Below are 15,000 nucleotides of genomic sequence, written 5' to 3' on the forward strand. Positions count from 1 at the left end.
TGACAATTTACTCCCTATCTGACTGATAGGTTAGTGATACAGATAGAGACAATAATGATCGATATTTGTGTTTGAATATTTCAAAAAAATCAAACACGATGAGCAGAGAGTTGCAAAAACACGGCACCTCCTGAGTGCTCCTTGTTATCGTGTGATTGTGTTATTGAGGAGCATCCGTATAAGAGTGTTTAGACATGAAGAAAAGGTCACCTGTAGATGAGCTGTTTGGCAGGTTGCCATGTCTACTGCTGTGTGTTTGTTTGCGTGTGTGGGTTAGGCTCTGCTTTGGCGCCCTGCTATCCTCCTATACACTCATGTCAGAAGCAGGTGCAGGCCCTCGTTTGATCCTCTTTCTGGTGTGCAGTTTGGCGGTTCTCTTGCATGCAATTGTTTACGTAAATAACAGGATTTGTACCCAGCTCACTTTATGTTGCCGTGTGTGACTCTTGTTCAGAGACTTCACATATGTTGTCCAGCATGACCTGGAAAATGCATTTATCACCACACCTGCCCCCCTCTGCTCCTCACACAACAGGTGCACTTTTTCACTTCTCTCGCTCTCTGACACACACACACACTAACATCTATTAGGGTAGAAGAGAGGGATGATCCTTTGATTCCCTAATGTAATTTTGAGGAGAGTGCGCCTGTATTCGCACAGACACATAAGGATAGGTTGCAAGTGTGTGGGGGGCTTTTTTGTTCATGTTACGAGCTTTAATGTAGTTGTGAGTGCAAATAAGAGGTGAAAATCTAATTGAAAGTAATTTTATGATGCCCTGATGTGGATGGCGGCATCAGGGCAGCACAGTGTGCTCCAGTCTAAGTGTGTCTTGTGTTTTCACTGTAAACACAATCACAAACATGTAATGTGACTCTTCTCTATCGATCACCCTCACCACTGCCAACTGAGCTGATTGTGTGTGTGTGTGTGTGGTGTGTGTGTGTGTGTGTGTGTGTGTGTGTGTGTGTGTGTGTGTGTGTGTGTGTGTGTGTGTGTGTGTGAGAGAGAGAGGCTGAGTGAGAGAAAGAGACTATAATACTGAGAAAATCACATTAACATGCACGTTTTGAATGTGTGTTGATCAGTGTTTCTACCACGTCTAAAATAGCACCTCTCTTTCTTTAAGGCACACACACACACACAAACACACAAACTGTGATTTAATTGCATTGTTTCTTACTGATAATGTGAAATCAGCGGTATTGCATAACAAACCATGAGTAGTCAATTCTGTAGTTATTTTCTCAAATATTTATCTTAATAACTGGCTTTTATATTTTGACCCTACACCCTAAATAAAAAGACCAGTCTAGTTGAAACAATACCATTATTATAAAAGCCTTTGTTTTAACAGGGGAATGCGTCAAAAAGGGTTAGGGAAATATCTATGTGGTTGAGGTTATACTAGAAGCTTACCGTCCATTACACCCTTGTGACTACAGAAAAGTTTCTTCCAAACCGTTATATTGGATTAATTTAAGGGACCAGATTAGATCTAAGGCAATAATGAGCTTGATTGGAGTTGACCTGTATGTGTAGTTTAAGTGCACGCGCAAATGTGCCGATACTCGCGCCTTCACGCATTGTGTTATGACGCGATTTTTGTGCACTAACTCGCGGAGGGAACCTACTTTTTTTATTCATCTGACAAAAATGGCGACCATTAATGCCTTACTCGTGGGGGAAGATTTTACATTTAAATACATTTAATAGTGCGGGAGTGTGGCAGTAAGCTTCCGTTACTGAAGTTAACTACAAAAAGCTTTTCGTGATTGTTATACGCCATGTCTATTGGAGTTACTACTAGTAAGAGGATTTTAAGAGTCTTTGATCCGATCGTGTGAGATTGCGCTCTCCCTGCTCCGGTTGCATGCTTGTGAAAATTAACTGATTGTTGTTTATTCTGCACAGATGTCAACGCAGTTTAGGCTACTCCATACGCCCGTTAGAGACCAGGACCGAAAGTGCGTGCGCGGTAAGCCAGAATGACAGATTGAAAGGATAGCAGGCATATTCATTTTACCCCCGTCTGTCATCTCTTACTGAACAGAATGAAACGAATATTTATTTTTAGAATTTTGGTGTCAATAATACACCTGTCAACGTCAGACACAGTGAATTTATCGGGGACAGTTTAACTTCGGAAAAGGGAAGACATCTCCACGTTAACCGGGACGTTAGCCCAACTGCCGCACAGGGTAGCAGCCCTCAGAAGTGAGCCCACGCGACTGGATTTCTCTTTGCCTCGTGCTGTGCACCTACACAGCGAAGATGTTCCGATGGACATCCCCCTAACGGGACCTTCATGGTTTCATTCTTGGTTTGTTTGATTTTTCTTTGGACTGACGACAGGAGAGGGGCAAGCCAAACGGTCCATTTCGAAGTTTGGTGAGCGGCTGATGGTACGAGGCAATGGCAGTCCTAATGACTTCAATATCCTTACTCGCTCTCGTTGTTTCAAGTAAGTAAATACCCTATTAAAATGTTATTTACAGTAAATTAGAATACCATGATATAATGGGATATTTTTGTGATTTGTGGTCGTTTTAGTGTCACATCCTCGTATTAGGGAAATGTTTGGCTCGGTACAGCCTTTTTATTGCAAGGTGCTGAACCAATAAGTGGCTCACGAAACATAACTGGCGAAAAAACCCATGTGCTATTGTTTTGCAGTTTTCTAGAGTGTTGTCAGCAATGGAAAGGCTATGAAGTAATCAGGAGTTTTAACTATTAACACAGCCTCTCCTAACAAAGTGTGACACGTTGGTTTTCCTGGCACGTGATATGTGGCACGCCTCGGTAAACTTCACGCTTGTACTTCCATCAAGGGGCCGCTCACCACGTATAAAGACACGAACTGTTAAATGCCGTATGCATGTATCCTGCATGTGGGGGGGGGGGGGGGGGGGGGGGGGGATCATATTCACACTTCATATTGGAGTCTTTGTAACACATTTGACACTGATCAACACACATAATCAAGACTGACAATTAGACTTAGACGCATTTCCCTTTGATATTAAATCCCAGAAGGGGTTCGTTTTAAGTAGGCCAACTATCATTAATGGCATTCCTTTCCCAAGTGTCAGGGGTTTGTTGATGATTTGTTTAAAACACGAATGTCAGGATCTAATGTTTCAAAGGTAGGCTGAGATGACATGACCAGGGAGAACGGCTGATTATAAATGAATCTTCCAGATTTATGGGGCACTGATGTCATCAGAGGCAGCTCTCTCCCTCACACACTCACACACACACACACACACACACACACACTCACACACACACACACACACACACACACACACACACACACACACACACACACACACATACACACACACACACACACATGTCCACGCTGAAGTTCAAGTAATCAATTTTATGAGGTTTTTCAGTGGCAGTCAGTCCTCCCTCCCTTCAGTGATATCATCCCTGGGGAGAGGGAATACTTTTGTCCTGAAGGTTTTTTATCTAATCTATAACCTACCGTTTGTGTAATGTGTGTGTCTTTCTGTTCGTTTGTTGATTTATGGATATTTCCCCCCCCCCCCCCCCCCCCCCTGTTTTTTATATCTAGGTATATTACCAAAAACCTCGCTTGGGGATGTGTAACATATGGGTTCAACATCTGTAGCAGTTTGGTTCATTGAGGTTGTAGACATGGAATGGAGGGTGTGGACATCATTATGACATCATCATCACAGCAGAGTTATCTCCTTCAGGGGTCAAGGGTTAGGGGTCACTGGTTGGTCATGTGCATTAGCATCCAGGAAATTGTAAGGTAAATAGTAGACCATTGCAGACCTTCTCTTTTCGTCTGACAACTAAAACCATTCTGGAACAATAAGAAGCAGCATTGATTTATTTTTTTTACCAGCAGTATCATTTGTACAATAATTTCAACAGCAGCATCGAACCTCACTCAGTGACTGTGTCAAGAAGAAGACTATAGATCAAGAATAGAGAGAATGTTTATATCCTCACAGCATATAGATATTCTTAATAGCTGCACTTTTTCCCCCTTTCATACATATTATCAAATTTTTTCTCTTATATAAATAATCCAGTGTTAGATAATCCTCTAAAAATGAAGTCAGTGTAACTGTAATTGTGCAATTGTAATGTGTGTCAAAGTGGTGTATATGAGGCCAGGTGCTGAAGTCATGAAACAGAAATGATGCGTGACTGATATGGTCGTGTTTGTCCTGTGTGTGCTTCTGTTTGTGTGGAACTGTCCCATAGAGGCCCCAGCTCCAGACAACGCAGATATGCTATGATCTCGAAAGTCTTTCATGTTGTATTTTGCTTGCCTGCGTGTGTGCCCTTACGTAGATAAATGTGTGGGTGACAGTGGCAAGCTATGTAGCGATTGAGAAGGTCTTGAGGGTGTGTGTGTGTGTGTGTGTGTGTGGTCTGGAGGGCGTGCCAACTCTGAGTATTATTAGATCTTTTGCTCAGTGAGTTAGGGCTGGAAGCTGCAGGGGGCCACACACACTTGTCAGCATTAGCATGTCAATGAAAGGCACGCATCCCTACACACAAACACAACCATACACACGCACACGCTCATATTCGCACATACATACTCAATGACCCTGCAACACCATATCCAGCACACTCACACACACACAAGCATATGTCCAACACACACGCACACACACAAGCATATGTCCAACACACTGACCAAACAAGTCTGGCCAGTCACGATTCAGAATACTTAATGGTTGAAGTTTGTGTGTGTGTGTGGGCGTTAAAGTTGCAGTGTATGTGACGGATGTCTTGTGACTGTAGCGGCTGCACTGTGATGCTTGCTGGACAGCTCCACTGAGGGTGCGCTTGGCTGGCCTGCCACTCTCTCTCGCTCTCTCGCTCTCTCGCTCTCTCTGTCTCTCTCACTCTCTGTCTTTCTCTCTCTCTCTCCCACTCTCTCTCTCGCTCTCTCTCACTCTCTGTCTTTCTCTCCCTCTCTCTCGCTCTCTCTCTCTCTCACTCTGTTTTTCTCTCTCTCTCTGCCACTCTCTCTCTGTCTCTCTCTCTCTCGCTCTCTCACTCTCTCTGTCTTTCTCTCTCTTGCTGTCTCTCTCGCTCTCTCCCTCTGTCTCTCTCGCTCTCTCTCATTTGCTTTCTCTCTCTCCCGCTCTCTCTGTCTTTATCTCTCTCTGTCTCTCTCGCGCTCTCTCTCTTTTGCTCTCTGTCTTTATCTCTTTATCTATCTCTCTCGCTCTCTCTGTCTTCCTCTCTCTCTCTCTGTCTCTCTCGCTCTCTCTCACTCACTCTTTCTCTCTCGCACTTTCTGTCTTTCTCGCTCTCTCTGTCTCTCTTGCTCTCTCTCACTCGCTCTCTCTCAATCTCTCTCTGCCACTCTCGCTCTCTCGCTCTCTCTCTTTCTCTCGACGACAGCTAAAATCTCTTTTTCGGGCCAGAACTTGACAGAAGTGACACTTTTGGTTCAGATCGGGGCAAAGCCACCAATAATGAGTCAGATATCAGTCTGCTCTCGCTCGTTTAACTCAAGCTCACACCAGCTGGACAGACAGCTTGGACAAGGGCAGATGTTTTCATGCTTAAGCCAAGTGTACAGCTAGTAACAGTATAGTCATGGCAACAGAGCACAACAATAAGGCCTATGTGGACATCTACACTGGCGAGTGACATCAGTCTCACCCTACAGAGCCAGCATGGGGCTCCGTGCACCGCTATATGCTGCCCAGTAGGAGAGCAGCACATCACCATATGTATGCACTGCTATATGCTGCCCAGTAGGAGAGCACCACATCACCATATGTATGCACTGCTATATGCTGCCCAGTAGGAGAGCACCACATCACCATATGTATGCACCGCTATATGCTGCCCAGTAAGACAGCAAGCACAGCAGGGTAACAGCAGTCAGAGACAGACGGAGGGAGACCATACCGTACACAACAACACTGGAGCCACGACAGCGAGGGTGTGTGTATATGTGTGTGTGTGTGTGTGTGTGAGGGCGTGAGACGCTCATCTCAGCAGGGTCATATTGTTCAGAAAGTGCATAGCCATGCTGCTCGCTCCATCCACTGGGGCCAAGGCAGAGTGCAGAAGCAGTGTGTGTGTGTGTGTGTGTGTTAGTCTGGGGAGTAGGGAGTAGCTCCAGATGGTGAATCTCTCAATAATTTAGAACCTGAAGAACCTGTCTCTGACATAGGACAGTCTGTCCTCCTATGCTGCAGAGCCAGACAGAAAGAGTGTCAAGAGCCCAGCCTGTAGGGGAAGAGCACAGTGTCGGGGACAGGTCTCGGCTCTGATAATCAAGGCAGCATGGGAGTCATATCTCTGTAAGGGAAGGACTGTCGTGTTTCGGGGTCTTATCGTACTGTGTTTGTGTCTTTTGAGCTGTTTTCCCCCTTTTCTTTTACGTGTATGGGTCTGTGTTTACGTATGTGTGGGCGAATGATGTGTGTTAGAGTTGATGTCTGCCTGTGTTTTGCTGCTTGCCTCGTGCGAGACGTCAGAGGATGTGTGTTAGAGAGAGACAGATAGTCCGTGGGTCTGTTTTTTTGTAACTTGCTCTGTGTGAGATGAGGCAATATTTATTTTAGAGCAGCAGCTGAATAATTCACAGACTTAAAGTGCACTAGGGTGGAACAGCAGTGTGTGTGTGTGAGTGTGTGTCTGTGAGAGTGTGTGTGTGTGTGTGTGTGTGTGTGTGTGTGTGTGTGTGTGTGTGAGTGTGAGTGTGTGTGTGTGGGTATCTATGTGGGCAACTGCACAATGTTCAGCTCCGGTTGGGTAGTGTTAGGTTGTCTGGGCCCACTGTTAAGGTGGGCTCCAGTAAGGATGGGACTCCTCTTTAAACACCAGGTCATCTTTAAAGGATTGTACGGCTAAAAGAAGCTCCTTGCCGGTTTAGGAGAATAACCTAAAAATAATGTATCAATCCTAAATTTGGCATGTCTCCTTTTTTGACTTAAAGTAGTTCACAAAGCCCCTTAGTGCTAAAACTAGCATCGTAGTCTAGGAGAACTAAGACGTAGTAAAGAAGACTCCTGACTCACTCAGACAAACTCCCAGACGAAAGGAAAATGGCTGTTTCAATCATTCAATGTTTTGGAATGCAGAATTAGCCTTTTGTGACATCATGAGGACATAATTATGGCACTTGTAAAGGATGCAATGACGTCCCTAACTAACTGAAACCACCCACTCAGTCTCGAAATTGAATTGAATTGAATGTAACATTTGATTGTGAAATGTAACTATCTGGGCCGGGTTTCCCAAAAGCATCGTAACTTGAGTGGAACTTTAATAGTTGTAGACGGCTAACAACTTCTTAGCTTCTTAACAGGAGACACCAGCTGAACGTACAGGGGAATTACAACTAGCAAATATAGCTACAAGCCACAATGAGGGAACCAAGTAGCCCAGCAGGGCATTGTTGCAATGGAAACCTGATTGCATTATGCCAAGCTTGGCCAAGATATGACCTCACTTACTGTTTTAATTTAATGGGCTGTAATGGACGAATAAATTGGATAAAAAATCTGTCCCATAACTTTCATGACACTTTGTATGAAGATCATCTGTGACAAATTTGGTGAAGATTCAACAAGGTGTGTGGCTGCTGAAAGCTTTTGAAGGTTTTTGATTAAATCTAATATGGTGGACATGATAGGTTGTCATACTGTTTCAAGTCCTTGGGATCTCCTAAGATGTCACCAGACATAACATGTGTGTGTGCAATAGAAGTACTCAGAGAAGATGTATTCTTAAGTTAGATATGCAGATGTTAAAGTTTATTTGCCTTTAAGTCAATTAGCATTTAGGTCCTATGAAGTACAATGAAGTCACCTGATATCACCAAATTCAGCTCTGTTTACATGGACAGCATTTGTTAAAGTCAAAGGCAGTTTTATTATTACACAGCAGGACCCACAACACCACACACATGCATTTGGCGTCTCACACACACACACGCTGATGAGGTCGCCGGTGAAGTTGTCCTTCTGCTTTTAACCCATCCTTGTCCATCCTCAAGGGGCTCCAGGAGCAGTGGGCAGCCTTTTTTATGGTGCCCAGGGACCAGGCCAAGTGGTCAGTCAAATCCCGGTCAAGCTAGGAGGAGAGCAATCTTTCTGTTCTTTTGCATGTTTTTGTGTTTGGGTTCTATGCGGAGGAAACCCTTGTGAACACGCGGAGAACATGCAAACTCCACACAGAAAGGCCTGGGAGATAGCCCCCCAGAGCCAACAGCACCCCATGTGGGAATCGAACCCATGACCTTCTTGCTGTGAGGCGGCAGTGCAAGCACCTAAGCCACCGTGCTACTTTACAGTAAGCCCCATTACACAAGAATTACATCCCCCTAAAGTTGTGAAGTGTAGCTCACTTTTACATCACTGTCATAAATACAAATCGGCACACAACACAAGACATAGCAAGACAGCTAATTAATTACTACTGACTAGTCCAGCAGAAAGAAGGCCAGCTCAGCATCTGACTTTTAGCTCTCGGCAACGAGTAAAAGCCAACAAGCGAAAGCTCAGTTACTTTTTCTCTGCCCATCCTCTGACAACGTATTTCTCATTTTCATCATCGTCTCTGCCATGATGTCCACACGGGGAATACTTTGCTAGCTTCCTCTAATAGCTAGCGCATGTGTTTAGGTCTCATGCCCTGTACCCCAAAGTTATGCCAGTGTACTGCCAAATCATTTTGAAGCTGTTATTTTAAGGTAAAATTGTTGCATAATGTTACTTTGAAAGCAGAACATGTGTGTCCGTGATACGTGCTTGTTTGGCAAACGTGTGTAAAAAAAAATAAAAAAGAAGAACTCTCGTGCCCGCTAAGAGTCATCGTTATTGGGAAACCCAGCCCTGGACTTGGTTTGAACAAGCTCATCTGAGAGCTTGTTTAGAGCTCTCCTCTGGACTGTTGAAATGTTTCTCTTCATTTGTTGTGACTTAAAAAAAGATATGGAAGCTCCAGAAGGTCAGTCATGCTTCAGGGAAATTAAATATTTAGATAATAAATGATCAGTGGCGTATATACAGTATATATTAATTCAATATTTACATAATAAATGGTTAAATATTTAGATAATAAATGATCAGTGGAGTATAAATATATTTAGATAATGAATGGTCAGTGGAGTATATACTGTATGTATAAATTAAATATTTAGATAATAAATATTTAGTATTTTATTTAAAGATGTACTGGAAGGGTAGCAGTACCACCTGTATGCTGAAAACAGTTGACGTGTTGGTATTTAAGATTTTATTGTGATAAAGATGAAAGTTAATCTCCATATTGACTAATGTGGTCTGAAATAACAATTAATAAAGAAATGTATTAAGATAGATGAAATATCTGATGGGCATAAAGCATATGGGCAAAATGGACAAAGATACATTTCTAGTGACTGGTTCATATCATATACTGTATGTAGGTCTCTTGTGTACCTTTGTAAGTTTGTAGTCTAAATGAGACATTCCTTCTCATGATTGTGTTTAGCATATAAATGATATATTGAATGACAATACATGAACAGTAGTGCCAGTCTTTCTGAAAATACAAACATGGGTTTCCAGAGGACGGGTTGCCTTTTCTAATGAGCATTATCTGGAAGGGAATTATATATTTTTTTAATGTTGTTCTCCGTCTATTTCACAAGTGTTATGGGCTTGAGTTCTTGACTCTCCATCGGTGATGCCTGCTCTTAAATGTTTTTGAAGAAAGAGGTGTAGGTGTGTGGAACCCCTACCTAACCTAAGGCACTACTGTCAGACACTTTTTACCGTTCACATTGTAGGTATGCCTGTAGGCGATCTTAATTTTTCTTGTCAGTCAATTACACATACAGTTAATCAGTAGTGAAAGGTCTCTCTATCTGTCATGTTTCATGGATCCAGTTAATCAGTAGTGAAAGGTCTCTCTATCTGTCATGTTTCATGGATCCAGTTAATCAGTAGTGAAAGGTCTCTCTATCTGTCATGTTTCATGGATCCAGTTAATCAGTAGTGAAAGGTCTCTCTATCTGTCATGTTTCATGGATCCAGTTAATCAGTAGTGAAAGGTCTCTCTATCTGTCATGTTTCATGGATCCAGTTAATCAGTAGTGAAAGGTCTCTCTATCTGTCATGTTTCATGGATCCAGTTAATCAGTAGTGAAAGGTCTCTCTATCTGTCATGTTTCATGGATCCAATCCTGTGTTCAATTATGTTTTCTTTCAAATGAAGATAATGCTCAGCAGATATGTTTGAGTGTTTATTACTTCATGCTGTATGTTGGTGCATTTGCTCTATTTTGTAACAGCAAGATGAATATGGGTTCTTTAACCCTTAGCTAAATTGCTTTTGATTTTACCATATAATATGAATTCCTTTCCTCACAACACTTGTTTTCAGGCACGTGCACAGACATTTTGGGGGGCAGGTGCTAAAAAAAAAAAAAGGGCACCCATCGCCAAAATATAGGATATTTGCAACTTATATATTAGTAGGGTAACTGATTCTCCCTCATTTGATTGGCTCGTTGATGGCCTGTTCCAAGTTAAAAGGGAGCGGCTACTCTGAGCTGCTTGCTGCAGTTCCCTGTCCTTCTTGAGGGCTCAGATACACATACGCGTCTTTTTTCAGGCAGAAACGCTTCAGTAACGCCTTGGCAAAGTGCGGCGGCCAAAACAGAAGCGGTGCGCTTCCCTGCCTTGCGCTGGAAAGTTGAGAATAGTTCAACTTTTAAGTGCACCTAAAAAACGCTTCAAAGACGCAACGCGTGGTGGAGAAGGGGCGCACGCTTTAAACGCGCCGTACCATAGGAATCAATGCATTTGCTCGCGTCCCGTTTTTACAAAAACGCGTATGTGTATCTGAGCCCTATGTCTGTCTTTTTTTGGCATTATGCTGCAAATTTTTTGAATGAGATAAATCAATGTTATGGATAATGATTTTACCGTTTTCTGAAGGTTAAAGCATAAGCAGCATTACACTAATTATGCTGTTCTCAACCTCTGGGTCCTCTTGGCAGGATAAGACAGCTAGCTTACATTTAACTTATTTTACTCTTTTTCACCCTCTACAATTACTCATACAAGTTTGATCGTTGTAAAACAGGCAAAACGAAGAGATACATAAATATTACAATGTGATACAAGGTAAACAATGTGGGACAAGGGTAGCATGACACCGAGAGCTAGCATAGTTCACCTGCTATTTTCTAGCTGTGAATTCTCGTGACATTTATAAACATACATTCAACATACTTTCGAAATTGTCTAAACGGCATTTATACAACAGAAAATATGCACTTTCAGACAAATAATGTCATTAAACATGACAAACGTCAGTAAACAGCTGGAAAATACTTTGAAATCAAGTTAGTTGTTTGTTTATTTTTTTAGGAAACGTCGGACCAGTTATGTTTTCAGACGTATTGTTTTCAGGGGCACTAATGTTGTTGTTAATTTATAACAAACAACGTCGGGGGGGTGCACAAACACCGTCATTACCTGTTTGTCTGATGCTGCAGGTCAGTGAAGAAGTAGTCTGCACCGGCCTGGCGCTCAGCACTGATGTGGGGGATGAGGAGGGAGGGCCGCGGCGGGGGCTTGCGAGCACCGCAGAGCCATAGAATACTATTCTATGTCTGTGCCGCGGAGCATGTTGGGGCGAAATTCTCACAAGAACTCAAATAAATGCCCCCTCAGAAATCAAAACCCATTTGGGGAAATTGATGACAGAAAGACTAATTCGTATTGTATTCTAAAAATATTGATGAATGAAAAAAAAAATGGGCTCCAGCAAAAAAGGGCACTTTTTCCCAACCAGGGCACAAGGGCTGGTGCTTGAGCACCACTAGGGGTCTATCTGTGCACGTGCCTGCTTGTTTTGTTTCTTATTGAAGTAGTTTCAAATGCTCTTGCAACAGTGAATAACACAATTGTGATTCAAGAATATGTTGCTTGAGAGCACACAAATTATAACAGTGGATTACATTTCATGGTCTTTCATAGACTTGCATAAGTGTGTACAACATACATTTAGAATGCATTAAACTGTCCCCAGATGCCTTGAATGAATAATGACAAGGCTCTGAGAGTTCACTGTTCTGCATTACTCATCTTATCTGTTAAATCATAGCTTCCCTGCAGTTACAGCCTTGATCCAGGGTATTTCTATTGTCCTCATATTCCCAATAGGCATTACAGAGGTTTGGTCTAAACCTAGCAAGCTAACTAGCTTATAGCCAACAAACTTGCATTGCAAACATCAGCAGTAGCAAAGATGGCACTGGCAGCCTACTGATAAAAGGTACCTAGCTTGTCAACTGATGTATGATTGCAGGAGATTTTAAAACTTGATGCTGTAAAAACTGGTCTTACATTTTCGTGGGTTTTCCAACCCTCGGAAGCCAATGGGAGCAAAACGTTTTTTGGTCTCTTCTGCATCTGCCAGCTGCAAAATTACACCTTAATTACTAGGGGTGGGAATCTCTTGGCACCTCATGATTCGAATCCGATTCAGAGGTCAACGATTTCGATTCTTAATCGATTATCGATTCTAAAACCGATTATCGATTATCAATTCTAAAACGATGATAGATCCATGTCAATTTTTAAAACACTTCAGTTTGCTACTCAGTGTCTCAAATGACTTCCTACTTTGTGTTTGATAATTAAAGATAATCAACAGATGAATTACCTTCTCTATTTTGTATTAAAAAGCGTTTCCTTGCCACAATTATGACTTTCTATGAACAATGCAATAATCGATACAGCTTGCATTCCAACACAAAATGGATGTGTAAAAAAAAAAAAAAAAAATACATTTAAAAAATCGATTATGAACTTCTCTGAATCAAGACAGAATCGTTTTAGAGAGAATCGAGAGAAATCAAAGAATCGATTTTGTTTACCCACCTCTATTAATTACAGACTTGCATAATGTCGTCTTATATTTCCACCACCCTTTATTGAGATGCTGCATTCTCCTGCACCAGGGCAGGGAGAGTCAGTGACTAAATGTTTATCTCTGGTGTTTATGCACTGTCAGCACACTGCAGCCCAGCCCATGGCCTTAGCACGGAAGATCAGATTCACTCCACTAAGCACAGTGTGTGTGTATGTGTAAGAGTGTGTGTGTGTATATACTGTATATTTGTTTGTGTGTGTGTGTGTATGTGCACATGTGTGTGCGTGTTTGTGTGTGCATGTGTGCACATGTGTGTGTGTGTGTGTGTGTGTGTGTGTGTGTGTGTGTGTGTGTGCGTGTGTGTGTGTGCGTGTGTGTGTGTGTGCGTGTGTTAGATACAGATAGGAAGAGAGACCGCATAAACATTACTGCAGTCATTAGCAGCACCTGCATTTGCTATTGTGCTGATAGAAGCAGGAGCTACCGAAATTGCTTTGAGGAAGTTAGCAAGCTATGTGTCTATATAATCACGTGTGTTTCACAGCAGAGCTGCAACAGGGGATAGTCATGATATCAGAACTATTCAACTCTTTGTAGACAGACCAGTGACAGCTACAGACTATACATGTACACTATGCATACATATTTTGACTTTTGTGAAATCTTAGTTTTTTGTCAATACAAGTATAAGACATTACTGTAATGTTATACAAAATCAACATAGTTATAAGCATACGGTAATGTGCCTTAACCCCGTACAGTGCTGAGAAGATCTGCACATTAAAAGATCAAAACAAAACCTAGCCTTGCTGACACGTAAGCCTCTTCTCAGCCATAAACCTTAACCTGTTTGCATCAACGTTTACTGCGTCTCCAGAAAACACCACACCTCTCCCCTGAGCATGGTGGTCCGTCAGTTAAGCAAAGTGTACAGTACCCTCATTCTGGTCATGCTTTCCCCAGGTATAGACTTCATTTAATTGGATAGAACCACGGCTATGCTCTTGGCCAATCAAGTGATTTGGTATAGATTTCTCCAAAAGTTGAGCTATTTGTTCTCTTCCAAACAATGATGTTATGCATGTTTACAAACATTCCAAACCCGGAACCCCTTAAAGCAAGCCCTGGGTTGCTAAGGCCAATTGAAAAGGTCAAGGAATGACCCGAGTGATTAGATGAGACGAGTGCATCATTGAGGGGCAAGAGAGGCGTGTGAGATGGTCAGGGAACGCTGGAGGTGGCGGCCCCATAGGGGAGCAGCTCAAACGCCATGTTTACGCTAATCATGTTAATCATGTCAAATGGAGTAAACAGCTCTAAACTTTTCATTTGTTCGTTTTTTTTTTCGTTTGCCAAGTAATAAGGCTGTTCCGGTTCCAAGGCGTCAGTTTGTGCATGTGTTTGGATCATGGTATTGACCAAACTGTGATATTGAAAAGATGATCAGAGTGTGTATGTGTGTGTATGTGTGTGCACGTGTATAATATTTTTACATGTTTGTGTGTGTGTGTGTATTTCTATCTATTTGTGTTTGTGTGTGGATGTGTGTTTTTGTGTGTATGTATTTGTATTTATTTGTGTGTGTGTTTATATGTATTTGTGTGTGTGTGTTTGTGTGTATATATTTGTATTTATTTGTGTTTGTGTGTGGATGTGTGTGTTTGTGTGTATGTATTTTAATTTATTTGTGTGTTTGTTTATATGTATTTGTGTGTGTGTGTGTTTGTGTGTGGATGTGTGTCTGTCTACAGTGGTGCTGAGTGCAGAGATAGAGGAGAGGCTGGTCAGTCAACTGCTGTCACCCGAGAGATACAACAAGCTGATCAGGCCGGCCGTCAACACCAGCCAGGTCGTCTCCATCAGCATACAGGTGTCTCTTGCCCAGCTCATCAGTGTGGTGAGTGACCACAGTTACATGCACGGCTGAATGCATGAAACATAAAGGGGAGGCCACACAAAATTTATAAAAATAATAATAATAAGTTATTTATTACGTGAATGATATAGGTTTATATTTATATATTAATTGAAGCAGAAAGTGTGGTGAAAGTCTAGGGGTAATACAAAACAAACAACGACGACGACAGCAATCCAAAATCCGATCT

The 15,000-nt window shown here is 42.2% G+C and overlaps 1 protein-coding gene across 1 annotated transcript in view; it reads left to right on the forward strand.

Annotated features, from left to right (window-relative positions):
• Positions 1-2,416: 2,416 nt before the first annotated feature.
• The window catches only part of LOC308366364 (neuronal acetylcholine receptor subunit beta-2-like), a gene marked incomplete at both ends in the record, with an annotated part of 17,842 nt that continues 5,258 nt past the window's right edge, over positions 2,417-15,000 (forward strand). The window contains 2 exons of the mRNA XM_080840041.1: positions 2,417-2,465; positions 14,647-14,792. Coding sequence (XP_080696167.1) covers positions 2,417-2,465; positions 14,647-14,792 — 195 coding nt within the window. The remainder of the gene's footprint in view (positions 2,466-14,646; positions 14,793-15,000) is intronic.

The sequence above is a fragment of the Sprattus sprattus genome, assembly GCF_963457725.1.
Source record: "Sprattus sprattus genome assembly, chromosome: 6".
NCBI lineage: Eukaryota > Metazoa > Chordata > Actinopteri > Clupeiformes > Clupeidae > Sprattus > Sprattus sprattus.